Source organism: Balaenoptera borealis (genome assembly GCF_965194805.1).
Source record: "Balaenoptera borealis genome assembly, chromosome: 5".
In the NCBI taxonomy this organism is placed as follows: Eukaryota; Metazoa; Chordata; class Mammalia; order Artiodactyla; family Balaenopteridae; genus Balaenoptera; species Balaenoptera borealis.
In genome coordinates, this window is record NC_138862.1 from 6,292,819 (window position 1) to 6,318,444 (window position 25,626).

The following is a 25,626-nucleotide window of genomic DNA, read 5'->3' on the forward strand; positions in this document are numbered from 1 at the left end:
TGTCCAATAAAACTTTACCAAAACAGGCAGCTGCAGGCCTTGGCTCTCTGGCTATAGTTTGATGACACCTGCTTTAGGTGACAAACGTAACAGTAAAGAGAAGCTAAGCTAAAGGACCAACAGTTTTGTGCAGCAAGAAGAGAAGGTGAGTGAAGATTCCTACACCAGGCTACAGCCTTCAGAAGTAGTCAGCTCTGGGACTTCCCTGGTGGCACAGTGGTTAAGAATCCACCTGCCAATGCAGGGGACACCTGTTTGAGCCCTGGTCCAGGAAGATCCCACATGCCATGGAACAACTAAGCCCGTGCGCCACAACTACTGAGCCTGCCCTCTAGAGCCCGCAAGCCACAACTACTGAAGCCTGCACGCCTAGAGCCCGTGCTCTGCAACAAGAGAAGCCACCACAATGAGAAGCCCATGCACCGCAACAAAGAGTAGCCCCCACTCACCACAACTAGAGAAAGCCCACGTGCAGCAACAAAGACCCAATGCAGCCAAAAATAAATTAATTAATTAATTTTTAAAAAAAAAGTAGTCCGCTCTTCAATTGATTCCTTCTGCCTTCCAGAACCCTGATTGCTGCGTCTGAAAAACGGCCTAGAAGACTTAGATGACCCCTAAGATAACTCCAGTTCTCATGCTCCAAAGCCCTTTGAGTTTTTAAATGTTTCCTTTCAACAATTTGATTTACTAAGCAGAATCTATAAACTCTGAGGAAAAAGTGATTTTATGGCAAAATGGACTACTAGATGTATAAAATAAAATTGCTATTATAATTAAATGTCCAGAACAGTTTTTGTTTTTTGTGTTTGGGTGGCTTATGAACAACAGCTATTTATTTCTCACAGTTCTGGAAGTCCAAGATCAAGGCACCAGCAGATTCAGTGTCTGGTGAGCCCCCTTCTTGGTTCATAAATGGCCATCTTCTTGCTGTGTCCTCACAAGGAGGAAGGGTGTCCAGAACAGTTTTTAAACTGTTTAGATATTATTTACACCAAACTCTACTTTTGCAAATTATTCTTTACAAAATTGAAAACATACCCAGTGTCCCTGTGGGAGCGTGTATGTGTACCCTGCAAGGTTGACCATCTTTCCAACTAAATGTGTATTTTGCTTGAACAAGGGACCTCAATTCTTCAAAACAAGATAAGGAACCTAAAAGAATCCCAAGAACTTCTGAATCATTATTTTATTGTTTCCATCATTTTATAAGTCTTAACTATTGATCCTTCACCATGGATCTACCATCCAGGTACTGAATGGTAGAAATAGATCATGACCTGAAAAATGTCCAAAAATTCAAATGCTGCCTCAAAATTGATCTGCTTTAAATGACTTCTGATAAACACACATGCAGAAGACTTTTCCAAAAAATCAAACCTCACCCCACAGTACTGCTCTTCGTTGAATATCTGTGGGGGCAAAGGAATCCCATTTTGAGGTTTCTTCTCTCCAGGAACGTTCTCTCTCATCCACCTCCGATTGTCTTCATCTCCAGCAATATCAAACTCCTTAAAATCGATTTTATTAGCTTCCAAGAAGCCCACTACTTCTTGCTGTTTCTTCCTAATCTGGTCAAGAGTAGAGAGATTACTATTAGACAGTTTGTAAAAAAACATTTTATTTATATGTACATAAATTAAGCCCTTCCTTCAACTATACCATACAACACAAATAATATCGCTAAATATTTAAACAAGGAAATCCATAAAATCACAGCTCTTCATTCCATAGGATCAACAGGGTCATCATTTAAATTCTGAAATCTTAATCTCATCAATGTTTAAATCACTGATGTATAATTGACATAATAAAAATAGCAATGCTCTCATCATAGCATTTGTTTGACGCCTTCAAAATACTTTTAATTCTCTGCTAAGCTTTAAAGCCAAAAAATAATTAAGAATTGTTTACAAAGAAAAAGATGATAGAGAGAAGGAAAAAAAGACAATTTACTATGAAACTCAAATACCAAGTATACCCACATTAAAAGGCACTTTATTCACAGTTATGAAAATAGGAACGAGTCACATAGAACAAAAGTAGTTTTAGAAATAATACAGGAACTGAAAAGCCCACATGGAGATTATTAGAAGAGAAAGAGAGAAAAAGAGCTAGAAAAGCTGGTGGATATTTCTCCCAGAATATTGAAGAGTAATGCAGTAAAATAACCCTGTTCTCCTTTCCCACTCACACCCAGCTCTGCAACTGAGATCAGAGTGCCAGCCACACCTAAGAGAGAACATCCTAGGGCCCTTTTCTCTACCCTTGGTTCACGTACAAGGACTGTATCTACCAAATGCCATTTCTTTGTGAATGTGGTCATCTTGAAAGCTTAGAACTCCTTCCCCAGAAACAATTACAATTTTCTCTCTTCAATCAAAGAATTCACTCCCAGAATGAATGATGCCCTCTTTTATTTTTTTTATAAATTTATCTATTTTTTATTTATTTATTTTTGGCTGCGTTGGGTCTTCGTTGCTGTGCACGGGCTTTCTCTAGTTGCAGCAAAGGGGGCTACTCTTCATTGCGGTGCACGGGCTTCTCATTGCAGTGGCTTGTCTTGTTGCAGAGCACGGGCTCTAGGCACACGGGCTCAGTAGTTGTGGCACGTGGGCTCAGTAGTTGTGGCTTGTGGGCTCTTGAGCACAGGCTCAGTAGTTGTGGCGCATGGGCTTAGTTGCTCCACAGCATGTGAGATCTTCCTGGACCAGGGCTCAAACCTGTGTCCCCTGCATTGGCAGGCGGATTCTTAACCACTCAGGCAGATATACTTTTAATTAAATATTCAGAAGGCAACATCCTTTATTCTGTCCAAAACCCTGTCTTCCTTCCCCATCAAATACCCTCCCGGGAGCCTCAGCCTGGCTGAGGTCCACTCCCTCACCAGCGTTATTTCCATCTCTATTAATCATGCCTCAGGACTTAACTGAATCACTGTGCTGTACACTTGAAACTAACACAACATTGTAAATTAACTATACTTCAATTTAAAAAAAGAACTTTAAAAGAAAATCATGTCTCAGGACCTGAGGTGGGATGGAAAAGGATTTCATTTTGTTCCACAGTTTCTATACAGATGAACATTTCCCAAAGTCTTGACTTAGGTTTCTTCTGCTGGGAAGTCAAAGAAAGATGGAGAAAACAGGAGAGGAGGATCTGTTTATTATCTAAAAAAAGAACTACCGGGCTTCCCTGGTGGTGCAGTGGTTAAGAATCTGCCTGCCAATGCAGGGGACACAGGTTCAAGCCCTGGTCCAGGAAGATCCCACATGCCACAGAGCAACTAAGCCCACAAGCCACAACTACTGAGCCCGCATGCCACAACTACTGAAGCCTGTGTGCTGGGAACCCCTGCTCCGCAACAAGAGAAGCCACCGCAATGAGAAGCCCATGCACCACAATGAAGAGTAGCCCCCACTCGCTGCAACTAGAGAAAGCCCGCACGCAGCAACAAAGACCCAACGCAGGCAAAAATAAAAATAAATAAATAAATAAAATTTATAAAAAAAAAAAAAGAACTACCATACGACCCAGCAATCCCACTACTGGGCATGTACCCTGAGAAAACCATAATTCAAAAAGAGTCATGTACCACAATGTTCATTGCAGCACTGTTTACAATAGCCAGGACATGGAAGCAACCTAAGTGTCCATCGACAGATGAATGGATAAAGAAGATGTGGCACATATATACAATGGAATATTACTCAGCCATAAAAAGAAATGAAATTGACTTATTTGTAGTGAGGTGGATGGACCCAGAGTCTGTCATACAGAGTGAAGTAAGTCAGAAAGAGAAAAACAAATACCATATGCTAAGACATATATATGGAATCTAAAAAAAGAAAAAAGAAAAAAGAAAATGGTCATGAAGAACCTAGGGGCAAGACGGGAATAAAGATGCAGACCTACTAGAGAATGGACTTGAGGACACGGGGAGGGGGAAGGGTAAGCTGGGACGAAGTGAGAGAGTGGCAGGGACATATATACACTATCAAATGTAAAACAGATAGCTAGTGGGAAGCAGCCGCATAGCACAGGGAGATCAGCTCAGTGCCTTGTGACCACCTAGAGGGGTGGGATAGGGATGGTGGGAGGGAGACGCCAGAGGGAAGAGATATGGGGACATATATATACGTATAGCTGATTCACTTTGTTATAAAGCAGAAACTAACAAACACACCATTGTAGAGCAATTATACTCCAATAAAGATGTAAAAAAAAAAAAAAAGAATCTGTTTATTATGATTCCTCTCAAGACAAGCAATTACGTCTACAGGAAGCTGACTGACTGTTGGGTGCACGGTATTGTGCTACATTTTATTTCTCAGCACCGCCCCCAAATAAAGAAAAGAAAAATAAAATCTGCCCCTCCAGACTCCCCAAACACCAGCAACTCAAACTCGGTCAAGAGTATGGCTCTCCTGGCTGTTTGGAGCACTTGACTTCTGCCTGGGTCTGGAGAAGGGTCTTAGGATGAGCCCAGAGGAGGGACAGGGGGAGCAGGGAGCGCACGAGCTCACCTGGCTGGCACGTGGCCTTTGCCTGCACTCTGATGCCCACCTGAGCACCCCCCGCCCCCCACCCCGGTGGTCCTTGTTCAAGGGTCCCTACTAGACGCCGCTCCCACCACAAAGTACAGCCTTTCTCCGTGTGGCCTCCTGAGCTGACCCTAGGGACACGGCATCAGTCCCCAAAGGTCACCCCCCCTTTATGGTTTCAAGGGTAGGGGTGTGCACAGCACCCCAGTAGCCCTCACCACAGATGCACTCCCCCCTGCACCTCTCACCCCCTCTCCCCTCTCCAGGGCGCCATGGCCATTGCTGGTCCCACAGGCTGCACCGTCCTTCTGGGCAGCCCCTCTGGAGGATCCAGTGTCCTTGGGGTGTGTGTCACTTGGAGGCTTTGGGACCTCAGTGGAGGCTGAGAGAGTTCTGTTTTCTTATCCTGTTACAATGGGAATTCCCTGGCGGACCAGTGCTTAGGACTCCGTGCTTTCACCTCCTATCCTGTTACATTGACTCACAAGAATGTGCCATTCTCCTAGAGAACAGACGTGTGGTGGCCAAGGGGGAGGGGGGTGAAGGAGGGACGGACTGGGAGTTTGGGATTAGCAGACGCAAACTGTTACATGGAGAATGGATCAACACCAAAGTCTGGGGCTTCCCTGGTGGCGCAGTGGTTGAGAGTCTGCCTGCTAATGCAGGGGACATGGGTTCAAGCCCTGGTCTGGGAAGATCCCACATGCTGCGGAAAAACTGGGCCCGTGAGCCACAATTACTGAGCCTGCGCGTCTGGAGCCCGTGCTCCGCAACGAGAGAGGCTGCGATAGTGAGAGGCTGCGATAGTGAGAGGCCCGCGCACCGCGATGAGGAGTGGCCCCCGCTTGCCGCAACTAGAGAAAGCCCTCGCACAGAAACGAAGACCCAACGCAGCCATAGATAAATAAATAAATAATTTTTTTAAAAAAAACAACAAAGTCCTCCTGTAGAGCACGGGGAACTATATTCAATATCCTGTGATAAACCATAATGGAAAAGAACCTGAAAACTGAATCACTTTGCTGTACAGCAGAAATTAACACAACACTGTAAATCAACTATACCTCAATAAAATAATTTAAAAAAAAAAAACAACCATCATTCTCTGTCCTGAAGTCACCGGCCACTGTTGGTGACGGTGCTGCATCTGAGTGATCTTTGGGTCACTCGCTTGGCATGTTCCGTTCATTGTCTTGTACAGTTAGGAACCTTTCCGAACAAGTTCACCGTATTGTAGTAAAAAGCACGCTGCATTTGAGTGAGAGGTGACCTGCATTTCCATCCTGGCTGGGAAGGTTGCTATCTGAGCACAAGCTCTGCCCGTCCATTGCCTCATCTGCAAAATGGATAGAACGCCGCCTTCATCCTGGGTGCTGGTGAGAAATGAGGAAAGTATGGAAAAGCATTTTGCACCACAAGTCGAGAAGCTGTGCAGTCAGTCACCCTGGCATGACTCGTCCTGATTGCCACGCCAGGCAAGAATTCTGATCACCATTTTAAGATAACAAAGCTGAGGTGCCAGTGAATTAAAGAATTTTCCAAGGTTCACATCCAGAGCCATCTAATTCAAGAGCCATGTTTTTCCCTCTATATTTACACTCAATCAAGACTGGAAAAAGGATTGCGAAATCCGGGGGCCACCATTAGGGTCTGTCCTTAAAGATGGTGGTTCAGGGGCTGTGCATCTTGAAAACAAGGAGGACTGTCCTCTCTCCTTTTGTCCCCCAACCCCTGTGGCAATGGGCTTCAGGAGGAGAGGAGGGTCAGCCACGAAGATACAACAACTTTCTCCCCTACTCCCAGGGTCTCTTCACCCAAATCTGTGTGTAAAGTGGTAAAACACAGAACCACGCTTTGGCATCAACTGTTAAAATAGAGATGTGATACACAGCTGCATGCTTAAACCTCATCAAGAGATTACAATTGGTTTTTTCCTTTTTCATTTATTTCATTCATCCAACAGAAGTCATAATGCCCTCTTTGATGAGGTCACAGGCAAGAACCTGCTTTTAAAGTATATAGACTGAAGAAGTAAGTGGAAAAGACCAACACACACACAGCGTAAGTACTGGCAGCTGCTCTGGGGTCATCCTGCAAAGAAGTTTCTGGGTGAAATTCCCCAGCCGGAAAAATCATTAGCACTGACACCGTGGGAAAAATCAGTTCTCATTCTTTAGGATAAGACAGAAATTCTTCCATTTATGTGGCTTGAGACAATTCCGAAACATCATCACAGATGCAGATCTTCTAATATTAACTAATAAATATAACTACAAAAATATTGATTAATATTAACTAACATTAATAACCAATAGTTATAATAATTATAATACTAACTAACCATAGCTGATAATTATAACATTAACTAATAATGATAGGACTTCCCTGGTGGCTCAGTGGTTAAGAGTCTGCCTGTCAATGCAGGGGACACGGGTTCGAGCCCTGGTCCGGGAAGATCCCACATGCGGCAGAGCAACTAGGCCCGTGCGCCACAACTACTGAGGCTGTGCTCTAGAGCCCGTGAGCCACAACTACTGAAGCCCGTGCACCTAGAGCCGGTGCTCTGCAAAAAGAGAAGCCACCACAATGAGAAGCCCGTGCACTGCAACAAAGAGTCGCCCCCACTCGCCGCAACTAGAAAAAAGCCCGTGCGCAGCAACGAAGACCCAACTCAGCCATAAATAAATAAATAAATAAATAAATAAATAAATAAATAAATAAAAACTAATAATGATAATATTTATTAAGCACTTGACACTCTGCTGGGCACCCTTTGCTTATTTCCTAAGTCCTCATGACAACGCTATGAGATGAGTACTATTCTTATCCTCATTTTACAGATAAGGAAATTGAGGCTTAGCAAGGTGCAATAACTTTCCTCAGGTCACATAGTCCCAAGTGGCACCAAAACATTTGCTTACGGCAGCAGAATGAACTTGGATTTTCTAAGATCCTGGAATAAACAGTACCCCTCCAGATCCCCCCAAGCTAACTAAATCATGCTCCCAAACTTCAAGAATGTAGGACATCAGTAATCCTAAGAAATCCATCAGTTTGTTCATTGTCTCCGGAAGGATGCATGGGGCCACTCAGACCTGATCTATGGAACAGGCAGAAGATTGGCAGGTTAGTGGTAAAAGTTTCCAGCAATGAGTGTCAACAGCATATTTGAAGCCCACGAAAGCCATTTTCTACAAAAAAAAAATTTTTTTAATCTAAACAATCCAAAAATGTGCTTTTTGTAGATCAACTAAAAGTTTCTGAGGTCATCAACAGCCACAAAAGATTTTGCAGTTTTGCATTTGGAATTGTTCCTCATCGTTTTCTGTTAAAAGATGTTCGAGAGATCACTAAACAGTTGCCCACCAGCTGTGCTCAGAAGGAACAACCAGGCTCTTTTCTCGTGTTTTCCTCTCGTCCTCTCTGGAAACCGCGTGAACTTTCAGGGCTGGAGGGGGCGAGGTGGGGGCGCCGCGGGTGGATTCAGGAGCTGCCACTAGGACAGTTCCCTGGGCCAACCATTTGTCTAGGCTATCATCCCTGGCTGAGGGACCACTGAAACCCAAGCTGCAACCCGAGAAGTTCCAGGAATCAGATATAAAAGGAAACCGCCCCTTTGCTGGTCTTCAACTCTCAGGATTAATAAAACTCTTTTCTCTCCACAGCCTCCTAGATGCTAAAATGCTGGTCGAAATGTCGGTCTCAGATAGACACTGCAGGTTCAAGCCTAAAATCAAAGCCTGAATCATTTCCAAGGATAAACGAGTCCCTCCCTTGCCCCTATTTCTTAAGGCACAGAATGAAAGCTGGACTTAGAGAGATTGATGGGTGGTTCCCAGCCTCGTCCCAAGGAAATCAGACAAAGCAGTGTTTTGGAGGTTGGCTTTTAGTACCTATTTTTGGTCTGTTTGGATTCCTAGAGCATTTAAATCTTTAGCCTTAGAGATGTTTGTTCTTGTCACTGTGACATCATTATTCTCAAATAATAGTATTACACATGCTAACTTTACGCTTTCGTTAGGATTACATTGCATACACAAGTAATTACACCCAGGAGTCGTTTTAGTAATCTGGCCCATCATACGCTCCAAATATTGTTACACAAAGTGTCATTTATTTGCAATTTTAAATTAGTCTAAGTCTTGCAGAAGGAATGGCAAAAACATTCCACCAAAAAAAAGCCTCCCATTCTATCATATATGCGACACAACACGACACAAATCACATGTTAAAAGTTCTAGTATCAAACACACCCCCTTCCCTGAATCCCCTTCCACACCCAGCTGTCCCAGATCACACACACTTCTTCAACACCATTCAAACCAAGGCAGAAAGCAAAGGGCTCACAGGCTTACTTACACACGCTCCAAAAAGACATGTAAAGCCAGCGCTGGGCCATACCCGCTCCTTCTACTTCCAAGTCTGAGTTATTCAGAAAATAGGACAGGAAGAAAGCCCCCAAATTCCATCAGACACCTACCGCTATGGACCCAGATGATGTAGCAACAAACACTTTGATAACCATTTTGAGAGTCGCAAAGAGGACTCCCCCCCAACACACCCCTGCGAGGGAGCGCAGAGTCAGACAAATCCTGAAAGTGACACAGATAAGTGCCAGGTGGGGACTGGCCAGGGGCCCAAGGCTGTCTGAGCTCCCGCCTCTCAGCTCAACTGAAGCCCTGCCTCTCCCAGGAGCGGCCCAGGCACCTCGGGCTCTCCCCGCCATTGGCCAGGGAATATTTGGGGATCTGTCAGGACAACAGTTGATTGGTTGATATAAGCAGCCGCTGGACCCTTTCCCTTATCACTTTGAAAGCCCGACAACAGTCCCTAAAAGGCAAGGCTGCGCTCCTCACCAATCAGAGACCTGCGGGGAGATGCCTCGGGCGGAAGGAGGTGGAGCCCGGGTAGCGGAGGAGGAGAGAAGAGGAGGAGGCGCTCCCCGGAGCTGGAAAAGCCCAGAAAACACCAGCACGGGTGCGGGAGGAGGATTTGTTTACAGGGTTTTTTGGCAAACACACAGCAAGGGTCAGAACAGCTACAGAAGCCTTTACCTAAATAAAGAGCGGCTTCCTTACTTTAAAATTTTCTGGCAGATTAAAAAAAACTCAATGACTTTCAACTGGAGTCAGCTTTAATTAATCTCCACTTTAATTCCGTGATGCATATGTCATGCTTTATTATATTTTGCTTCAGATAAATTTCACTGAGCAAGAAAAATCAAGGGAGCACAGTGGGTGAAAATTTACTCAAGAAATTAAGTTTGTCATTAATACAAATGATAGGCCATCTGGATCAGCAATAACGGTCTGTTACTAAAGAGTGTTTTTAAAGGGTGCATGATTTTTATCCTTAAACCGCTCAGCAATGGCACCTAATGTACAAAGCGTGTATTTTAATCAGAGAAGGGGGCATGCTAATTAAGCAATACTTAATAATTGTTCATTATCATTTATGAATACTCACCTTTTACCACATTCAAGTCTACTCTGAGGAATACCTGGAAACTTAATGAAACCTTCAAATACAATTCCTATGGATAGAGTTAAAAAGTAAAAATAATGATTGTTTTGCATTGAAAAAAAAAAAAATTCAATGAACTGTCATACAATAGATTCCTTTAGGAGTGGCCTGTTCCCAGTTTTCCCCCTTTACCACCTGTTTCTCCTAAAGAACAAAGGCTGACAAGCTGAGGACCGTGTCAGGTTTCACTGACATCCCCGACCAGGCAGGGAGGGCTGGCTTACAAGCAAATTGCTTCCACTGTTTTAGAGACATTGGGGGGAAGAAATGAATGACCTGTTTGTAACAGGCTCTCTCTCTGTCGTATTTGTATAGATAATTTGAATTGTGTTAAACGTTAGAGGCATTAAAAATCTACTAAGAAGCCCAAATGGTAGCCACTCCACTCTCCTGGTGGGTTTCAAAGTCAAGATGAAGGGCGTTAGGGGCAAAGGCAGGAGGATATATTTAGTCTTAAGATGGCTGAGTCTCTCTCTTATTTTAAGTCCCTGGGTGCTCATGAAGGTCGTGGCTGTAAGATCCCGGGAGCGGGGAGGGATCTGGTGGGTTTTGACCTCCAGCCCCTTCACCAGAGCCCAGGAGGTCTGGAGGCCTTCTCCCCTTCCCCTCAGGTAGGTGCCCTCCACGAAAGGTCACCCTGACCCTAGAATATAGCTCAACTTCATTTAGATCAGGATGAATGGTTGAGATGACCCCGCAACAATTTAACTTAGGGCATGCAAAGTTTACTCCCCAAATTAGGTGAAGATGACTCATGGTTCCCCAAATTTAAGTCACAAGCATTATAAATTTTATTTATTTTTTAACATCTTTATCGGAGTATAATTGCTTTACAACGTTGAGTGAGTTGCTGCTATATAACAAAGTGAATCAGCTCTACGTATACATATATCCCCCTATCCCCTCCCTCTTGCCTCTCCCTCCCACCCTCCCTATCCAACCCCTCTGAGTGGTCACAAAGCACGGAGCTGATCTCCCCATGTTATGCAGCTGCTTCCCACTAGCTATCTATTTTACATTTGGTAGTGTATATATGTCCATACCACTCTCTCACTTCGTCCCAGTAAATTTTATTTTAAAGCCCACCAAAGATTATAGGTCATTTTTGCTTTTCTTCTTTGCTGTATTTTCCAAAATTTCTACAGTGAGTATATACCATTTTTGTCACATTAAATATTTTTTCAAACACCTTAGTCTTAAATCTACCACATGAGCATACTATTTTGCTGCAAATATTATTTAAGAAAGTAATAAGCTCTGTGTATTTCTTAATGCCTTTGTAAGTTAGTGACATAAACTGTAGCTCTTGTGCCCTAGAGAATATACATCTGCTGATCATATAATATAACTGAGGAAGACCCTATGGGGCCTCCCTGGACAGACCCCTCACCCCATATCCTCTGCCTGCCTCTTGTCTGTAGAAAACCTATAGTTATCTCAGGCCTCCCCTGAGTCACAAAAGCCTGGCTCAAGAATTAATGATTGAAAGGATACGAACATGTAGTGACAAAAGTATCAGTTGGGCCAGGAGAACTGGTAACGATTTAAACAGTAAATCAGCCATGCGGCAGTCACAGAACCTTTAGTTCCTCCCTGAAGGACATAGATAACAGTATTTGATGCACATTCCTGGGCTGTTTTACAGATACTAAAGCCCCCACCAAATGGAAGAAGCTAACTGCATGATGATGGTGAGCACGTAGCCCCCAGACCAACTGGAGCCTGAGGATTGATGATGTTAACTCCTATGACACCATCCTGACGATTGGTTCCCTCACCATCAACCAATCAGATAATTGTGCACAAGCTGATCACCCACCCTACAGCACTCCCCTCCCTCACTTTACCCTTGAAAACACTTTCCTGAAACCCGTCAGGAAGTTAGGGTTTTTTGACCATCAGTTGCCCACACTCCTTGTTTGGTGCCTACAATAAACCCTGCACATTCCTTCACACCTGCACACCACAACCTGGTGTCAGTAGATTGGCTTTACTGCACACAAGGCCAGAGGACCCAATATTGGTAACAACAGGGCAAAAACTACTTCAATCTTGACACCCCCTCCAGCTGCCTGCCCTAGGGAGAAACAAATTTCCTACTTGAAATAATAGCTAACAATTTTGAGGTGTTTGCCAAGCCAGACCTGCTCTAAGAGCTTTGCATAAACCACTCCCTTAGGGGCTTCTCTGGTGGCGCAGTGGTTGAGAATTTGCCTGCCAATGCAGGGGACACGGGTTCGAGCCCTGGTCTGGGAAGATCCCACATGCCGCGGAGCAACTAGGCCCGTTGAGCCACAACTACTGAGCCTGCGCGTCTGGAGCCTGTGCTCTGCAACAAGAGAGGCCACGATAGTGAGAGGCCCGCGCACCGCGATGAAGAGTGGCCCCCGCTTGCCGCAACTAGAGAAAGCCCTCGCACAGAAACGAAGACCCAACACAGCCAAAAACAAATAAATAAATTAAAAAAAAAAAAACCACTCCCTTAAACCACACAACAGCCCTAAAACCGGGTTCTATTACTAACCGTCCCCACCAGTGAGGACTTAGAATGGGAGATGAGGGAATTCCCTGGCAGTCCAGTGGTTAAGATTCAGCACTTTCAAAAAAAAAAAAAAAAGATTCAAAGATTCAGCACTTTCACTGCCGAGGGCCCGGGTTCGATCCCTGGTCAGGGAACTAAGATCCCACAAGCCTCGGGGTATGGCAAAAAAAAAAAAAAAAAAGCATGGGAGATGATAGGAAAGGTAACGGTGTATCCAGCATTTGAACCCAACCCCGTTTATGTCCACACCACACCAGAAAAACTCCTGATTTCCTACCCTCAAATTCCTAGTGCTCCTTTATTTCACTATGAATTACTTTTAGAAGCTTATCCTTTTAATAATGACCATGAAAATGTACAAATCAGAAATTTGAAAACTCCAGCTGACAGATCTTTTGTTACAGTGACATCAGTGAACTTCAAGATAATTAATAGGAATACAAAACATTCCAAATGAGTCTTAAAAGAAAGCTCAATGAATCTCCGACTTTGAAAACTCAATTCAGAAATAAGTTGTCTAATCGAATGAAGATGCAAGAGGCTAATTATTTCAGATCTCTAATCCTTGATGTTAAAGTCAAATAAAAATACTTTTAGATCTGACCTAATTTTTAACAGAATTTACTCTTTTTTTTTTAAACTTTATTGAGGTACAGTTCACAAATAAATTGTAAGATATTTAAAGTGTACATTGTGATGATTTGATATGTGTATACATTGTGAAAGGATGATTTGACATAATTTTAGTGATAAAAGTATGAGGTATTGGCTCCAAACTTTGCAGAGATCCTCACGGGATCTTATAATAAATGATACCAGATGCTATGTTTTGTTTATTTATATAATTTTATAGGTAAAATAAAATGAGAAATAAAGGCTGATTTTTATTCTTTTTTAATTTTTATTACTTATTTATATTTTTTATTTTCCTTATTTATATTATTTATTTATTTTTTTATTATTATAACAGTGGTGACCACCATAGTAGCAGTAGTGGGTAGAATATTGTCCCCCAAAAATTCATGTTCCCCCCTAAACCTCAGAATGTGATCTTATCTGGAAACAGGGTCTTTGCAGATGAAATTGGTTAAGGATCTTGAGATGAAATCATCCTGGATTTCAGGTGGGCCCTAAATCCAATAACTGATATCTTTATAAGAAGAGGAGAAAACACACAGAGAGACACAGAGAAAAACACTATGTGAAGACAGAGGCAGAGATTGGAGTGACGTGGCCACAAGCCAAGGAACACCAGGAGCCACCAGGAGATGGAAGAGACAGGAAGCATCCTCCCCAGGAGACTTCAGAGGGAACACGGCCATGCTGACACCTTGATTTTGGACTTCGGTCTCCAGACCCATGAGAGAATAAATTTCTGCTGTCTTAAGCCATCAGTTCTGTGGTAATTTGTTACAGCAGCCTTAGGAAACTCATACAGAGCAATAAAGGCCTATGTTAATATGTAGAGTGATGGAGGTGACCACCATAATTACTAAAAGGCAGTTCTTCAGCTTCGTACAGTAAGGGCCTCTCCCTCTTCCATAACACACAGACAGGAAAGAAGCACCTCTTTCCAAGGCAGAAACAAAGGCTATAGACTGGAAAGAGCTAGCAAAAAAGAGAGGGAGAGACAGTTCAGATGGGAAAGGACGTTCTGAGGAGCCTCCATCTTTCAGCTTCCTCCAGTCCTGAGGACCAGGGTTGGGATGTTCCCTTAATAATTAACAGCCAAGTTTGGACTTCCCTGGTGGCGCAGTGGTTAAGAATCCGCCTGCCGATTCAGGGGACACAGGTTCAAGCCCTGGTCCGGGAAGATCCCACATGCTGCGGAGCAACTAAGCCCACGTGCCACACTACTGAGCCCACACACTACAACTACTGAAGCCCGCGCGCCTAGAGCCCGTGCTCCGCAACAAGAGAAGCCACCGCTATGAGAAGCCCACACACTGCAACGAAGAGTAGCCCCCGCTTGCTGCAACTAGAGAAAGTCCACGTGAAACGAAGACCCAACGCAGCCAAAAATAAATAATAAATACATAAACTTATTAAAAATAATCATAATAATAAACAGCCACTTTTGTTACTGTCTTGGGAGCACCAGCAGCAATGAACCAGCCATCTTTCCATGAATGACAAGTCTAGGGCAACACTTGTCTAATGTATGTCCACTTGGAGATGGTGCCCAGCTCACCCACAACAAAAACCACCACCCACCTTATATGAATAACTCACCACCCAAGGTTGTAGAAACACATAACGCACCAAAATTAAGAGTGGGCACTCTAACAGGATAGGGAGGAGCAGGTGGTGATGGGACAGGAAAGCCTTGTCCCGCACCAACCCCTAAAAAGCTAGAATTAAATGGGGTCAGCTTGAATCCTACTCCTGGGCATACACCCAGACAAAACTATAATTGGAAAAGATATATGCACCTCTATGTTCATAGCAGCACTGTTTACAATAGCCAAGACATGGAAGCAACCTAAGTGTCCATCGACAGATGAATGGATAAAGAAGATGTGGTACACATACAAAATGGAATATTACTCAGCCATAAAAAAGAATGAAATAATGCCATTTGCAGCAACATGGATGGACCTAGAGATTACCATACTAAGTGAAGTAAGTCAGAAAGAGAAAGACCAATACCATATGCTATCACTTATATGTGGAATCTAAAATAAGATACAAATCAACATACCTAGGAAACAAAAACAGACTCACAGATCTAGAGAACAGACTTGTGGTTGCCAAGTGGGAGGGGGGTAGGGGAAGGAAGGAATGGGAGTTTGGGATTAGCAGATGCAAACTATTATATATAGAATGGATAAACAACAAGGTCTTACTGTATAGCACAGGGAACTATGTTCAATATCCTTTGATAAGCCATAATGGAAAAGAATATGAAGAGGAATATATATATGTGTGTGTGTGTGTGTGTGTGTGTGTATATATATATATATATATATATATATATATAACTGAGTCATTTTGCTGTACAGAAGAAATTAACACAACATTGTAAATCAACTATACTTCAATAAAATTAAAAAAAGAAAAAAACAGGGTCTGCTCGGAGATGCCCACTGCCCCCTATTACATAAAAACAAAATGAAAAAACCATAAAGGGAAACGTGATAAATTTGAGCTACACAAATACAAGATACACTATAAACAAAATTTAAAGGTAATTGACAAACTGCAGGAAATATCTGCAACATATACCATAGTCTGGGTTTTATAGAATGTCAAAAGTTCTAACAAATCAATTTTTACAAAGATGAACACCAACTGAAAAAGTGGGCAAAAGGCAAATCACAAAATAAGTACAAATGGTCACTGAAAGTACAACAAAAATGCCTATCCTTCCTAGTAATCAAAGTTGTGAAAAAATCAAAGTAAGGTGTCACTTTTTGACAATAACATGGGCATACTTTTTTTAATTTTTAAAATTTATTTATTTTATTTATTTATTTTTGGCTGCATTGGGTCTTCATTGTTGCACACGGGCTTTCTCTAGTTGTGGCGAGCAGGGGTTACTCTTTGTTGCAGTGCGTGGACTTCTCATGGCGGTGGCTTCTCTTGTTGTGGAGCATGGGCTCTAGGTGTGTGGGCTTCAGTAGCTGTGGCACATGGGCTCAGTAGTTGTGGCGCATGGGCTTAGTTGCTCCGCGGCATGTGGGATCTTCCCCGACCAGGGCTTAAACCCGTGTCCCCTGAATTGGCAGGCAGATTCTTAACCACTGCTCCACCAGGGAAGCCGCTACATGGACATACATTTTTAAAAGATATAAGATTATCCGCAAATGTGGATTAAGGATTGGAGACATTTGCCTGGAAGGCAAACTTTCGTATACCTTCAGAAAGCCTCAAAGTGGGCCTATCCTTTGATCCTTCAACTTCACATGTAGGAATTTATCCTAAGAAAACAGTCGGGGTGACCCCTAGGATTCATCTACAAGGACATTCAACAGGGCGTTGATACAATGGGAGGGTGAGGAGGAGGAGGGAAGAGGAAGAAAAGAAATAATGTGAATGTTCGTTAAGTATGCCTACGCATCACTGAAAACTCCTATGCAATCAGTAAAAATCACCTATAATTTTTATAGGTGATTTTTACTTTTTCTTGGTACTTTCCTGTACATGGTAACTTCTCTACACCAAACATACATTGCTTTGTGATCAGATTTTCTTCCACCAAGAAATCCATCTTTATAAAGGTTAACAGAAGCGCTCTGCTCTTAGTCCACGGCCCTCCCAGGCTGGGAACCGGACATGTGCATCGGACTCAGATTCAAAACACCCGGTGCGCGGGCGACAGCGACCGGGCGCGGGGTCAGCTCGCTCGGCCCGGGTGCGGCCAGGGCACAGGCGGGATCACGGGCGCCGAGGAGGGGCGGCTGGAGGCTTGTTTGCGAAAGTCTATGCAGCCAGCTGAGTTCACCCTCACGGAAGAGTCAGGTGAGACAGGCCTCACAACCCGAACCTGCACACCTAGCCCGGGCCAGAGACGCGGTCCCGGGTGCGCGTGCGCGCAGGCCTCGCGGCCCGGCCTCTGGTTCCTCCCCTCCTGGCCGGCCAGTCCCATAAAGCCCCGCGCGCCGGTTTCCAGGGCGACGCGTCAGAGCCAGGAGGCCGCGGGGTTGGCGCTGCAGCGGCAGCCGCGCGGAGCAGGTAACAGACCCGCTGCCGCCGCGCCCCGCAGCCGGAGGTCTCTGCCCTGCCCCAGCCGAACCTCCTGCTAAACTTTCCGAGCCTTCCGGTGTCGCCCGGTCCCTCAGTCCTGGCCCCTGCCCAGCTCGGGCCTCGCTGCCTGGCTGTGGAGTTGGTAACGTACGTAGGCGGGCCGTCAGGCCGCTTCCTCCTGCAAAGCGCGGCCTGGTGAAGAGCGGCCCTCGGCGTCCTTCTTCCCAGTTCAGACACTGTGACTGCGCCCACGCAGCACACTCACAAGTCCACGCTGGCCCGGGGACCCGCGGACCTGCCCGCACGCGGACTGGCCGCTGGAGGCATTCGGGCAGGGGAGGCCCCGAGCTGGCCCGGGTATGGCCCGGGGGCGGGGCCCGGCCCCAGTCACATCACCCCGCCTTCCAGCCCCGCCGCCTTCCAGCCCCGTCACGCTGGGGCCGATTTCACCCCTTCACCAACTTGCAGGCTTTCGCCGACATTTTTCTTTTATCTCTGAATCTGATACCTTAAATTTTGCATCTGCCTGCTTGCTTTGTTTTTTCCTTCTAACCTTAGCGCAGACATTTCCCTAATCCCCATCCCTGGGAAATCTGAATCCTTTGCAGTGTCTTCTGTGTTTTTGTCCTCACTCGCTCAACTCAGCCTTGGAGCCCTCTGTCCACAATTTCCCGGTGGTGCTTTAACATTTCCTTGCCACACGTGTGCCAGCGGGTAAGTTTTCAGGCCAGTTTTTCACTGCCACACATGACCTTGACCTTTTTTTTTTTTTTAATCTACCCTCACTTCCTAGGTGAATTCATCCAGTCTCATAGGCTCAAAACCCATCTAAACGCGAGTGAACCCCACATGTGTATCTCCAGTCCTGACCCTCCTCTGAACTTCAGACGCATGTCTGCCTGCCCATATCTCTGCTTAGATGTCTAAGGCATCTCCAGCACAGCAAGTCCAGAACATTCCCGCAAACCTGCTCCTGCCGTGCTTTTACCCACCCCAGTTACTGGAAGCCATTCTCCCAAGTTGTCTGGGCATTAGTGTCCTCCTTGACTCCTGTTTTTCTCCCTCCCCACATTCAGTCTGTCAACACATCCTTCAGAACGTATCCAACGCCCACTGTCAGCACCCTGGTCCAGGCCTGGATTATTTCAGTAGCCTCCTAATTGGTCTCCCTGCCTTGAGTATAGACAGCCTTATGCTGTTTTCTTTTTCTGTGTTATTTCATGTAAGTTTTTTTTGAAGGATATGAATTTTATAGTTTCCATAGGTAAAAATACAACATTTTTAGTATGCATTTATGCGACTTTTAAACAAAGTAGACGAAGCTACGTATACACCTTACCCTTAAGCTAAAAATTGAAAGATGCCCTTTAGCTTTCTGAGGTATATGACAGTGTCTCTGGATAGAACTATGGCAAGAACTTTAAAACTGACTTTACGGAAGAATGAAAGAATTCTGCCAAGTGAGAAAAGAAGTCACGTAGGAATTTACGCTCTGTCTGTTCTGTATTCTTTCTTTTTTGGTTTTTTAGAGAAGCACCAAAAGAGGCAAATTGAAATGAAGACAAGTGAGCATTCCTACGCTGATCACTTTGATAGTAAGTACCTGGGCGCTGATACTCCAGTCAGGCACAGAGTGAGGCAGTGATTGATATGACAGGTCTCTGCCCTCAGGGAGCTAATGGCCCTAGACACCTGTCCCCTTGCCAGTCGCAAACCCTGGCCTCCATTGTCTCTTTTTCCATCTAGTGAAACCCTGACGGACCAAAGTATAACAGTAGGGCAGCTGCAACTTGCAGAGGGTCTATAGGATGTTCCGCTCTCCAGCCTCCCCTTGTGCTGTCACTTCGTAGAGGCTCTTAAAGCCACCTGAGGGGAATCTCCTCCGTCTTCAGCTGCCACAACTGCAACCCCCCTGTGCTTTGGATCTCACCCCCTCCCACTTGCTGTCACTCTCGGCTGTCCATTCTCTTACCTGTGTCATCACCTCTTCCATCTTGACTGGCGCTTTCCCTCGGCTTTTAAACATGTTCAAGACCTCCCATCACAAAAGAAACAGAAACGAACTCCCTTGACCTCAGTTCCCTTTCATTTTCCAGTTATTGCTCAATTTCTCATCCCCCTTGACAGGCAAACTTTGGTAAAGAATTGCCGTATTCAGTGTATCCATTCCCTGCCTCTCATTCCTCGACCCGCTCCAGTCTGCCCTCCACTCTCATCTCTGCACCAAAACCACTAATTGGACTTTCCAGGCCACGTCTTGTTCAGTCTCTCAGCAGCACATAGGTCTGACTCTGCTGCTCCCCTCCCACTCGCGAAGCACTGTCTTCCCTGGGCTTCTGCACCCTCAGCCACGCCCAGCCCTCTGCTCCTCCGGCTCCCATAGGACCAGCTACTGGGCGGCAGTGCCTCTTGATACCTCTCAGACCCCTGCAACTCAACACGCACGAGACCTGGCAGTCTCCCACCACCCACCCACTGGGACCCCTTCCACCGGAAACCAGGATTCCTCCTTGACCTTTTCCCTCACCCCAGCATCCAGTGGGTCACCAAGCCCTGCCTGGTGACATTGTCCCCTATGCATCTTTCACATCGTCACGGGCACCTTGGTCCAAGCTCCCGCCTTCCTTCGTCCCGCCTCCTGCATCCGCTGCTCTCTGACTCTGCCCTCTTCTGTTCTCCCCCGCCTGCAGCCAGTCACCTCTTCGGAAGGCAGCGCAGATCATGCCTTCCCCAGCCTCTCTCTCTTTTGCTTACTGCTAGCTGGCTGTTCCTCTTGGATGAAAGATCCAGACCATAAACATGCCTTCCAGTGACCCTGCAGCTGTTCACCCCACTGACCTCTGGAGCCCCATCTGGAACCGCTGGCCCTTGTCACGGGGCCCAGCCGCAGGGGCCTCCTCTACCCGCCAGCCCTGGCGCTGCCTCCTCTCTCTGCGCTGTTCTTCCTTCCCACCCTCCATTCCTCTTTGCCCAGCCAATTCCCGCTGACCCTGCATATCTCAACTTAGAATGCACCGCTCTAGGGAAACTCCCAGGTCACTGTCTAGATCAGGCTTCTTTGCCATATATCCTCACAGAGTTGTAGCTCTTTCCTTTAAAACACTTAGAACAGTCACTGTTGTGATTATTTTATTACCGACGTATTAGCTTCACGAAAACAGACACGTTTTTGTGTTCATTATACCCTCCACACCTCACACAGCTCCTGGCACGTGGTAAGCACTCAAATGTGTGTTGAAAGAATGAATGAAATGGACATTCGAATGTGTAACATCAAATGTGGGATATTTTCGTAGAATTTTATTAAAATAGACAGAGTGAAAATTCTAGTAAAAAAGAATCAGGTCAACACTGTAAATTTTTAAAAAATGTGGCAGTGGCCGGGAGGGGGAGCTAAAAGTTTACGTGTCTGTGAATGTAGCCCTAGAGCGTGGACTCTTCCTGGAACCCATGCAGTAGCTGCATTTGCCGCCACCTGGTGGGAGTAGAGAGGCATAGCTTCTAACCCTGAAGGCTCTGCCTTGGGAAGCTGAGTCTGGTGATGAACTTGAGCTCTTTGTCAAAAATCAATTAAATATATAAAATTGTTAAATAACCAAAACCTACATAACTTGTCTATAACCATCCAAACCTTGAATGGCACAATTCCATGTTATCCAATAAAGCCTGAGATTTCTGATGTATATAGGTATATTTAATTGATGGACTTTCGTGCCGGGCTAAACCTTAAACGTCATTGAAAACAGCAAATTTCGTACATTAAACCATTGAGGCCAGGCAGCTAGCTAGTACTGGCAGAGCTGGAATTATAACTCAGACGTCTTGCCACACAAGCCTTTTTCCTTCTGTAGCATACTTCCTCTCTTCTTAATTCCAGTGTTCATTCTTTTTTTTTTTTTTTCGGCTGCGTTGGGTCTTCGTTGCTGCGCGTGGGCTTTCCCTAGTTGGCGGCGAGCGGGGACTACTCTTCGTTGCGGTGCGTGGGCTTCTCATTGCAGTGGCTTCTCTTGTTGCGGAGCACGGGCTCTAGGCACTCAGGCTTCAGTACTTATGGCACATGGGCTTCAGTAGTTGTGGCTCATGGGCTCTAGAGCACGGGCTCAGTAGTTATGGCGCACGGGCTTAGCTGCTCCACGGTACGTGGGATCTTCCCAGACCAGGGATCGAACCCGTGTCCCCTGCATTGGCAGGCAGATTCTTAACCACTGCGCCACCAGGGAAGTCCCCTAGTGTTCATTCTTAAGCTTCCTTTCTTCAATATTAGAGCAACCACATTTCTGAAGCCAAAAATTGGGACACATCATCTTAAAAGTGGACACAATGTTAGAAATCGTGTTCTTGAAAGCCTTGAGGTATGTGATCATCTTGCCTATTTTTATAACAATTCCTATAAGCTAAGGGAAGAGCTTTTCTGGTCATTTAACATTCTGCTGAACTTTAAGTCAAAGAGTTCAGGCCTTTTGTTCTGCAGGAAGACCCTCAACCTGGGTCTGGTCGGTGTCTCCCCCTGACCTGACTCAGGCCTGATCCTGGCAGGGAGACCACATGAATGACCCTGTGCTCTTCTCAGTTTCCGGGAGGCACATGAGGTCCACCTGTCCCACTGGTGGTGCAGGCCTTGCTGACCTGGTGACGGTCAAGATGTCTGCCAGGTTTCTCCACAAAGCCACCCTCTTTCCCTTTGTATTTGATTAGTATCATGCCAGATCCTGTTCCTTATCAGACTTACGTTCACTGGCCTTTAGCATCCACTGACAAGTCCTGCCTGTTTCCACTACCTCTCTGATAGCCATCAAACTGTCATCGTCCCCTTCAGCCATTCCTTGTACATTTATTAGCTGTCATTCTACCATAAGGAAGAGCTTTCTCTTCCTTTCTCTATTTATTTATTCATTTGTATTAGTATGGACTCATGGATTCCTATCTTATTTAATAGGTTGTCATCTTATTTCATCCTTATTTATTTTGATGCTCAAATTGTCCTAGATTTGATCAGTGAAAACTTCAAGTTGGCTTCTGTGTCCTTTTTCACATACCAGCCTTACCTTGTACTTTGCCTGCCCCAAGCCTGGAATCATCCATTTCTCTGAGGAACCCTGATTCCCTTTAGCAGAGGATGGTATTTAGTGGAGAATGATACTCAGTGTGCTCATGGTTACTGGGGTGTCATTGCTTCTAGGCCTTCAGCAGAGTTAGGAAACTTACCCACACACACACGCACACACACGCATGCACGCGCATACATGCACATAGATTGGTAACTAGCTATCCTCGTGTATATATATATAAAATATATATAAAATATGTGTGTGTGTATATATATATATATATATATATTAGCCCAATATTCCCTATTCTAATCGAACACCTCAGAGTTATTTCTAGACGTCCCCCTTTCTATGTAAGTAAAACCTTTCAGGCAGAAATAAACTTGTCTTCTATGATTCTAAATACATTTATTTATTTCCTCAATTATCTTGTTTGCTCAGTGTAATTAATTTCCTGATCGTGCTGCTACCTGTCACCTTTTGTCACCCATCCCCCCACATTTCTCCTCCCCACCCAGCCCTCTCAGCCTCCGGGCATGCCTCCACCGATGCCCCTGCGCAAGGGCCAGCCTTCTTGCTTTCTAAAATCCCCATCCTGAGTGCTTGATGAGAGAGTTTGCTCGTTTCTCCAGCTAGTTTTTACAAAACAATCCCACCAGCTCCCCGCAGTTGGTGATCTTTTTCCTAGGTGTAGTCCAGACAAGGTATAGCAAGACGGTGTTGAGAGCGTTAAGTTATTTCCCCAAAGCACGTGAAGTCATCCTCTTTATTGACTTCTTGAAGTTTAAAATAGTATGTTTCATTTACATTTTAATAGCCTGCTTTTAGTCTCATTTTGATTTATGATGTTTTTCAAGATAACTTCTATTAGTCTCCTGTTGCTGCTCTAACAAACACCACAAACTCTGGCTTAAAACAACACAGATTTATTCTCTTATAGTTCTGGAGGTCAGAAGTCTGAAGTGAGTCTCATAAGGCTAAAAATTAAGATATCAGCAGGGTTGGTCCCTTCCAGGGACTCCAGGGGAGAATCCATTCCCTTGCCTCCTAACAGCTTCTAGAAAAGCCAGTATTTGGCCTGTGACCCCCTTCCTCCATCCTCAAAGCCAGCAGGAAAACATCTGTCTCTGACTCTTCCTCCCTCATCACATTGCTATCTTCTGACTGACTCCCCCTGTGTACCTCTTATAAAGGTTTTTGTAATTGTATCGGGCCCACATGGATAAACCAGGATAATTCAGGATAATCTCCCCACCTCAATCAATATCCTTCAAGTGGTCATCTGCAAAGTTCCTTTTGCTCTATGCAGTTATCACATTCTGTTCACAGGTCCTGGGGATTCACAGTTTCTAGGGATTAAGATGTGGACATCCTTCGGGGCAGGGGGCAGTATTCAGCCTAACACAGTACCAAATATAAGTCTTAAATCTTAAAACTACGATTTTAGGGCTTCCCTGGTGGCACAGTGGTTGAGAATCTGCCTGCCAATGCAGGGGACGCGGGTTCGAGCCTTTGTCTGGGAAGATCCCACATGCCCCGGAGCGACTAGGCCCATGAGCCACAGTTGCTGAGCCTACGCGTCTGGAGCCTGTGCTCCGCAACAAGAGAGGCCGCGACAGTGAGAGGCCCGTGCACCGCGATGAAGAGTGGCCCCCACCTGCCGCAACTAGAGAAAGCCCTCGCACAGAAACGAAGACCCAACACAGCCATAAATAAATAAATAAATAAATAAATAAAAACTAGGATTTTAACCCCTTTCTTTATGGCAGGTGATGAGCAACATGTAGACAATGATTAGGAACATGACTTGGAGATCTTTGCATATCCACACATACAGAGATATATTTCAGTCTTTTATTTTTTAAACAACTATGCAGTATCAGCATTACTATTAATCATAGGTACAATAACAATGTTTCGACAGAAAGACAGACAAGATGAAAAGGCAGAGGGCTACATACCAGATGAACAAGATAAAACCCCAGAAAAACAACTAAATGAAGTGAAGATAGGCAACCTTCCAGAAAAAGAATTCAGAATAATGATAGTTAAGATGATCCAGGACCTTGGAATAAGAATGGAGGCAAAGGTCGAGAAGATGCAAGAAATGTTTAACAAAGACCTAGAAGAATTAAAGAACAAACAGAGATGAACAATACAATAACTGAAATGAAAACTACACTAGAAGGAATCAATAGCAGAATAACTGAGGCAGAAGAACGGATAAGTGACCTGGAAGACAGAATGGTGGAATTCACTGCTGCAGAACAGACTAAAGAAAAAAGAATGAAAAGGAATGAGGACAGCCTAAGAGACCTCTGGGACAACATTAAACGCAACAACATTCGCATTATAGGGGTCCCAGAAGGAGAAGAGAGAGCGAAAGGACCAGAGAAAATATTTGAAGAGATTATAATCAAAAACTTCTCTAACATGGGAAAGGAAATAGCCACCCAAGTCCAGGAAGCACAGCGGGTCCCATACAGGATAAACCCAAGGAGAAACACGCCGAGACACATAGTAATCAAATTGGCAAAAATTAAAGACAAAGAAAATTACTGAAAGCAGCAAGGGAAAAACGACAAATAACATACAAGGGAACTCCCATAAGGTTAACAGCTGATTTCTCAGCAGAAACTCTACAAGCCAGAAGGGAGTGGCATGATATACTTAAAGTGATGAAAGAGAAGAACCTACAACCAAGATTACTCTACCCAGCAAGGATCTCATTCAGATTTGATGGAGAAATCAAAAGCTTTACAGACAAGCAAAAGCTAAGAGAATTCAGCACCACCAAACCAGCTCTACAACAAATGCTAAAGGAACTTCTCTAAGTGGGAAACAAGAGAAGAAAAGGACCTACAAAAACAAACCCAAAACAATTAAGAAAATGGTCATAGGAACATACATATCGATAATTACCTTAAACGTGAATGGATTAAACGCTCCAACCAAAAGACACAGGCTTGCTGAATGGATACAAAGACAAGACCCATATATGTGCTGTCTACAAGAGACCCACTTCAGACCTAGGGACACATACACACTGAAAGTGAGGGAATGGAAAAAGATATTCCATGCAAATGGAAATCAAAAGAAAGCTGGAGTAGCTATACTCATATCAGATAAAATAGACTTTAAAATAAAGAATGTTACAAGAGACAAGGAAGGACACTACATAATGATCAAGGGATCAATCCAAGAAGAAGATATAACAATTATAACTATATATGCACCCAACATAGGAGCACCTCAATACATAAGGCAACTGCTAACAGCTATA

At 44.6% G+C, this 25,626-nt stretch overlaps 2 protein-coding genes and 1 long non-coding RNA gene across 4 annotated transcripts in view; 1 reads left to right on the forward strand and 2 right to left on the reverse strand.

The window, feature by feature from the left end:
- LOC309629627 (adapter SH3BGRL-like) overlaps positions 1-9,182 on the reverse strand; it is a 47,298-nt gene extending 38,116 nt beyond the window's left edge. For both annotated transcript variants that reach the window (XM_082393834.1, XM_082393833.1), the window contains exons 1-2: positions 9,025-9,182; positions 1,386-1,571 (exon numbers count right to left, since the gene is read on the reverse strand). In XM_082393834.1, coding sequence (XP_082249960.1) covers positions 1,386-1,571; positions 9,025-9,069 — 231 coding nt within the window. In that variant the 5' untranslated portion in view covers positions 9,070-9,182. The remainder of the gene's footprint in view (positions 1-1,385; positions 1,572-9,024) is intronic.
- The window catches only part of LOC309629643, a 545,666-nt gene that overhangs the window by 87,331 nt on the left and 432,709 nt on the right, over positions 1-25,626 (reverse strand). The gene's annotated exons all lie outside the window — the stretch shown is intronic.
- LCA5L (lebercilin LCA5 like) overlaps positions 14,490-25,626 on the forward strand; it is a 49,973-nt gene continuing 38,836 nt past the window's right edge. Inside the window, exons 1-2 of the mRNA XM_082393802.1 lie at positions 14,490-17,283; positions 18,825-18,890. Of these exons, the coding sequence (XP_082249928.1) occupies positions 17,034-17,283; positions 18,825-18,890 (316 nt within the window). The 5' untranslated portion in view covers positions 14,490-17,033. The remainder of the gene's footprint in view (positions 17,284-18,824; positions 18,891-25,626) is intronic.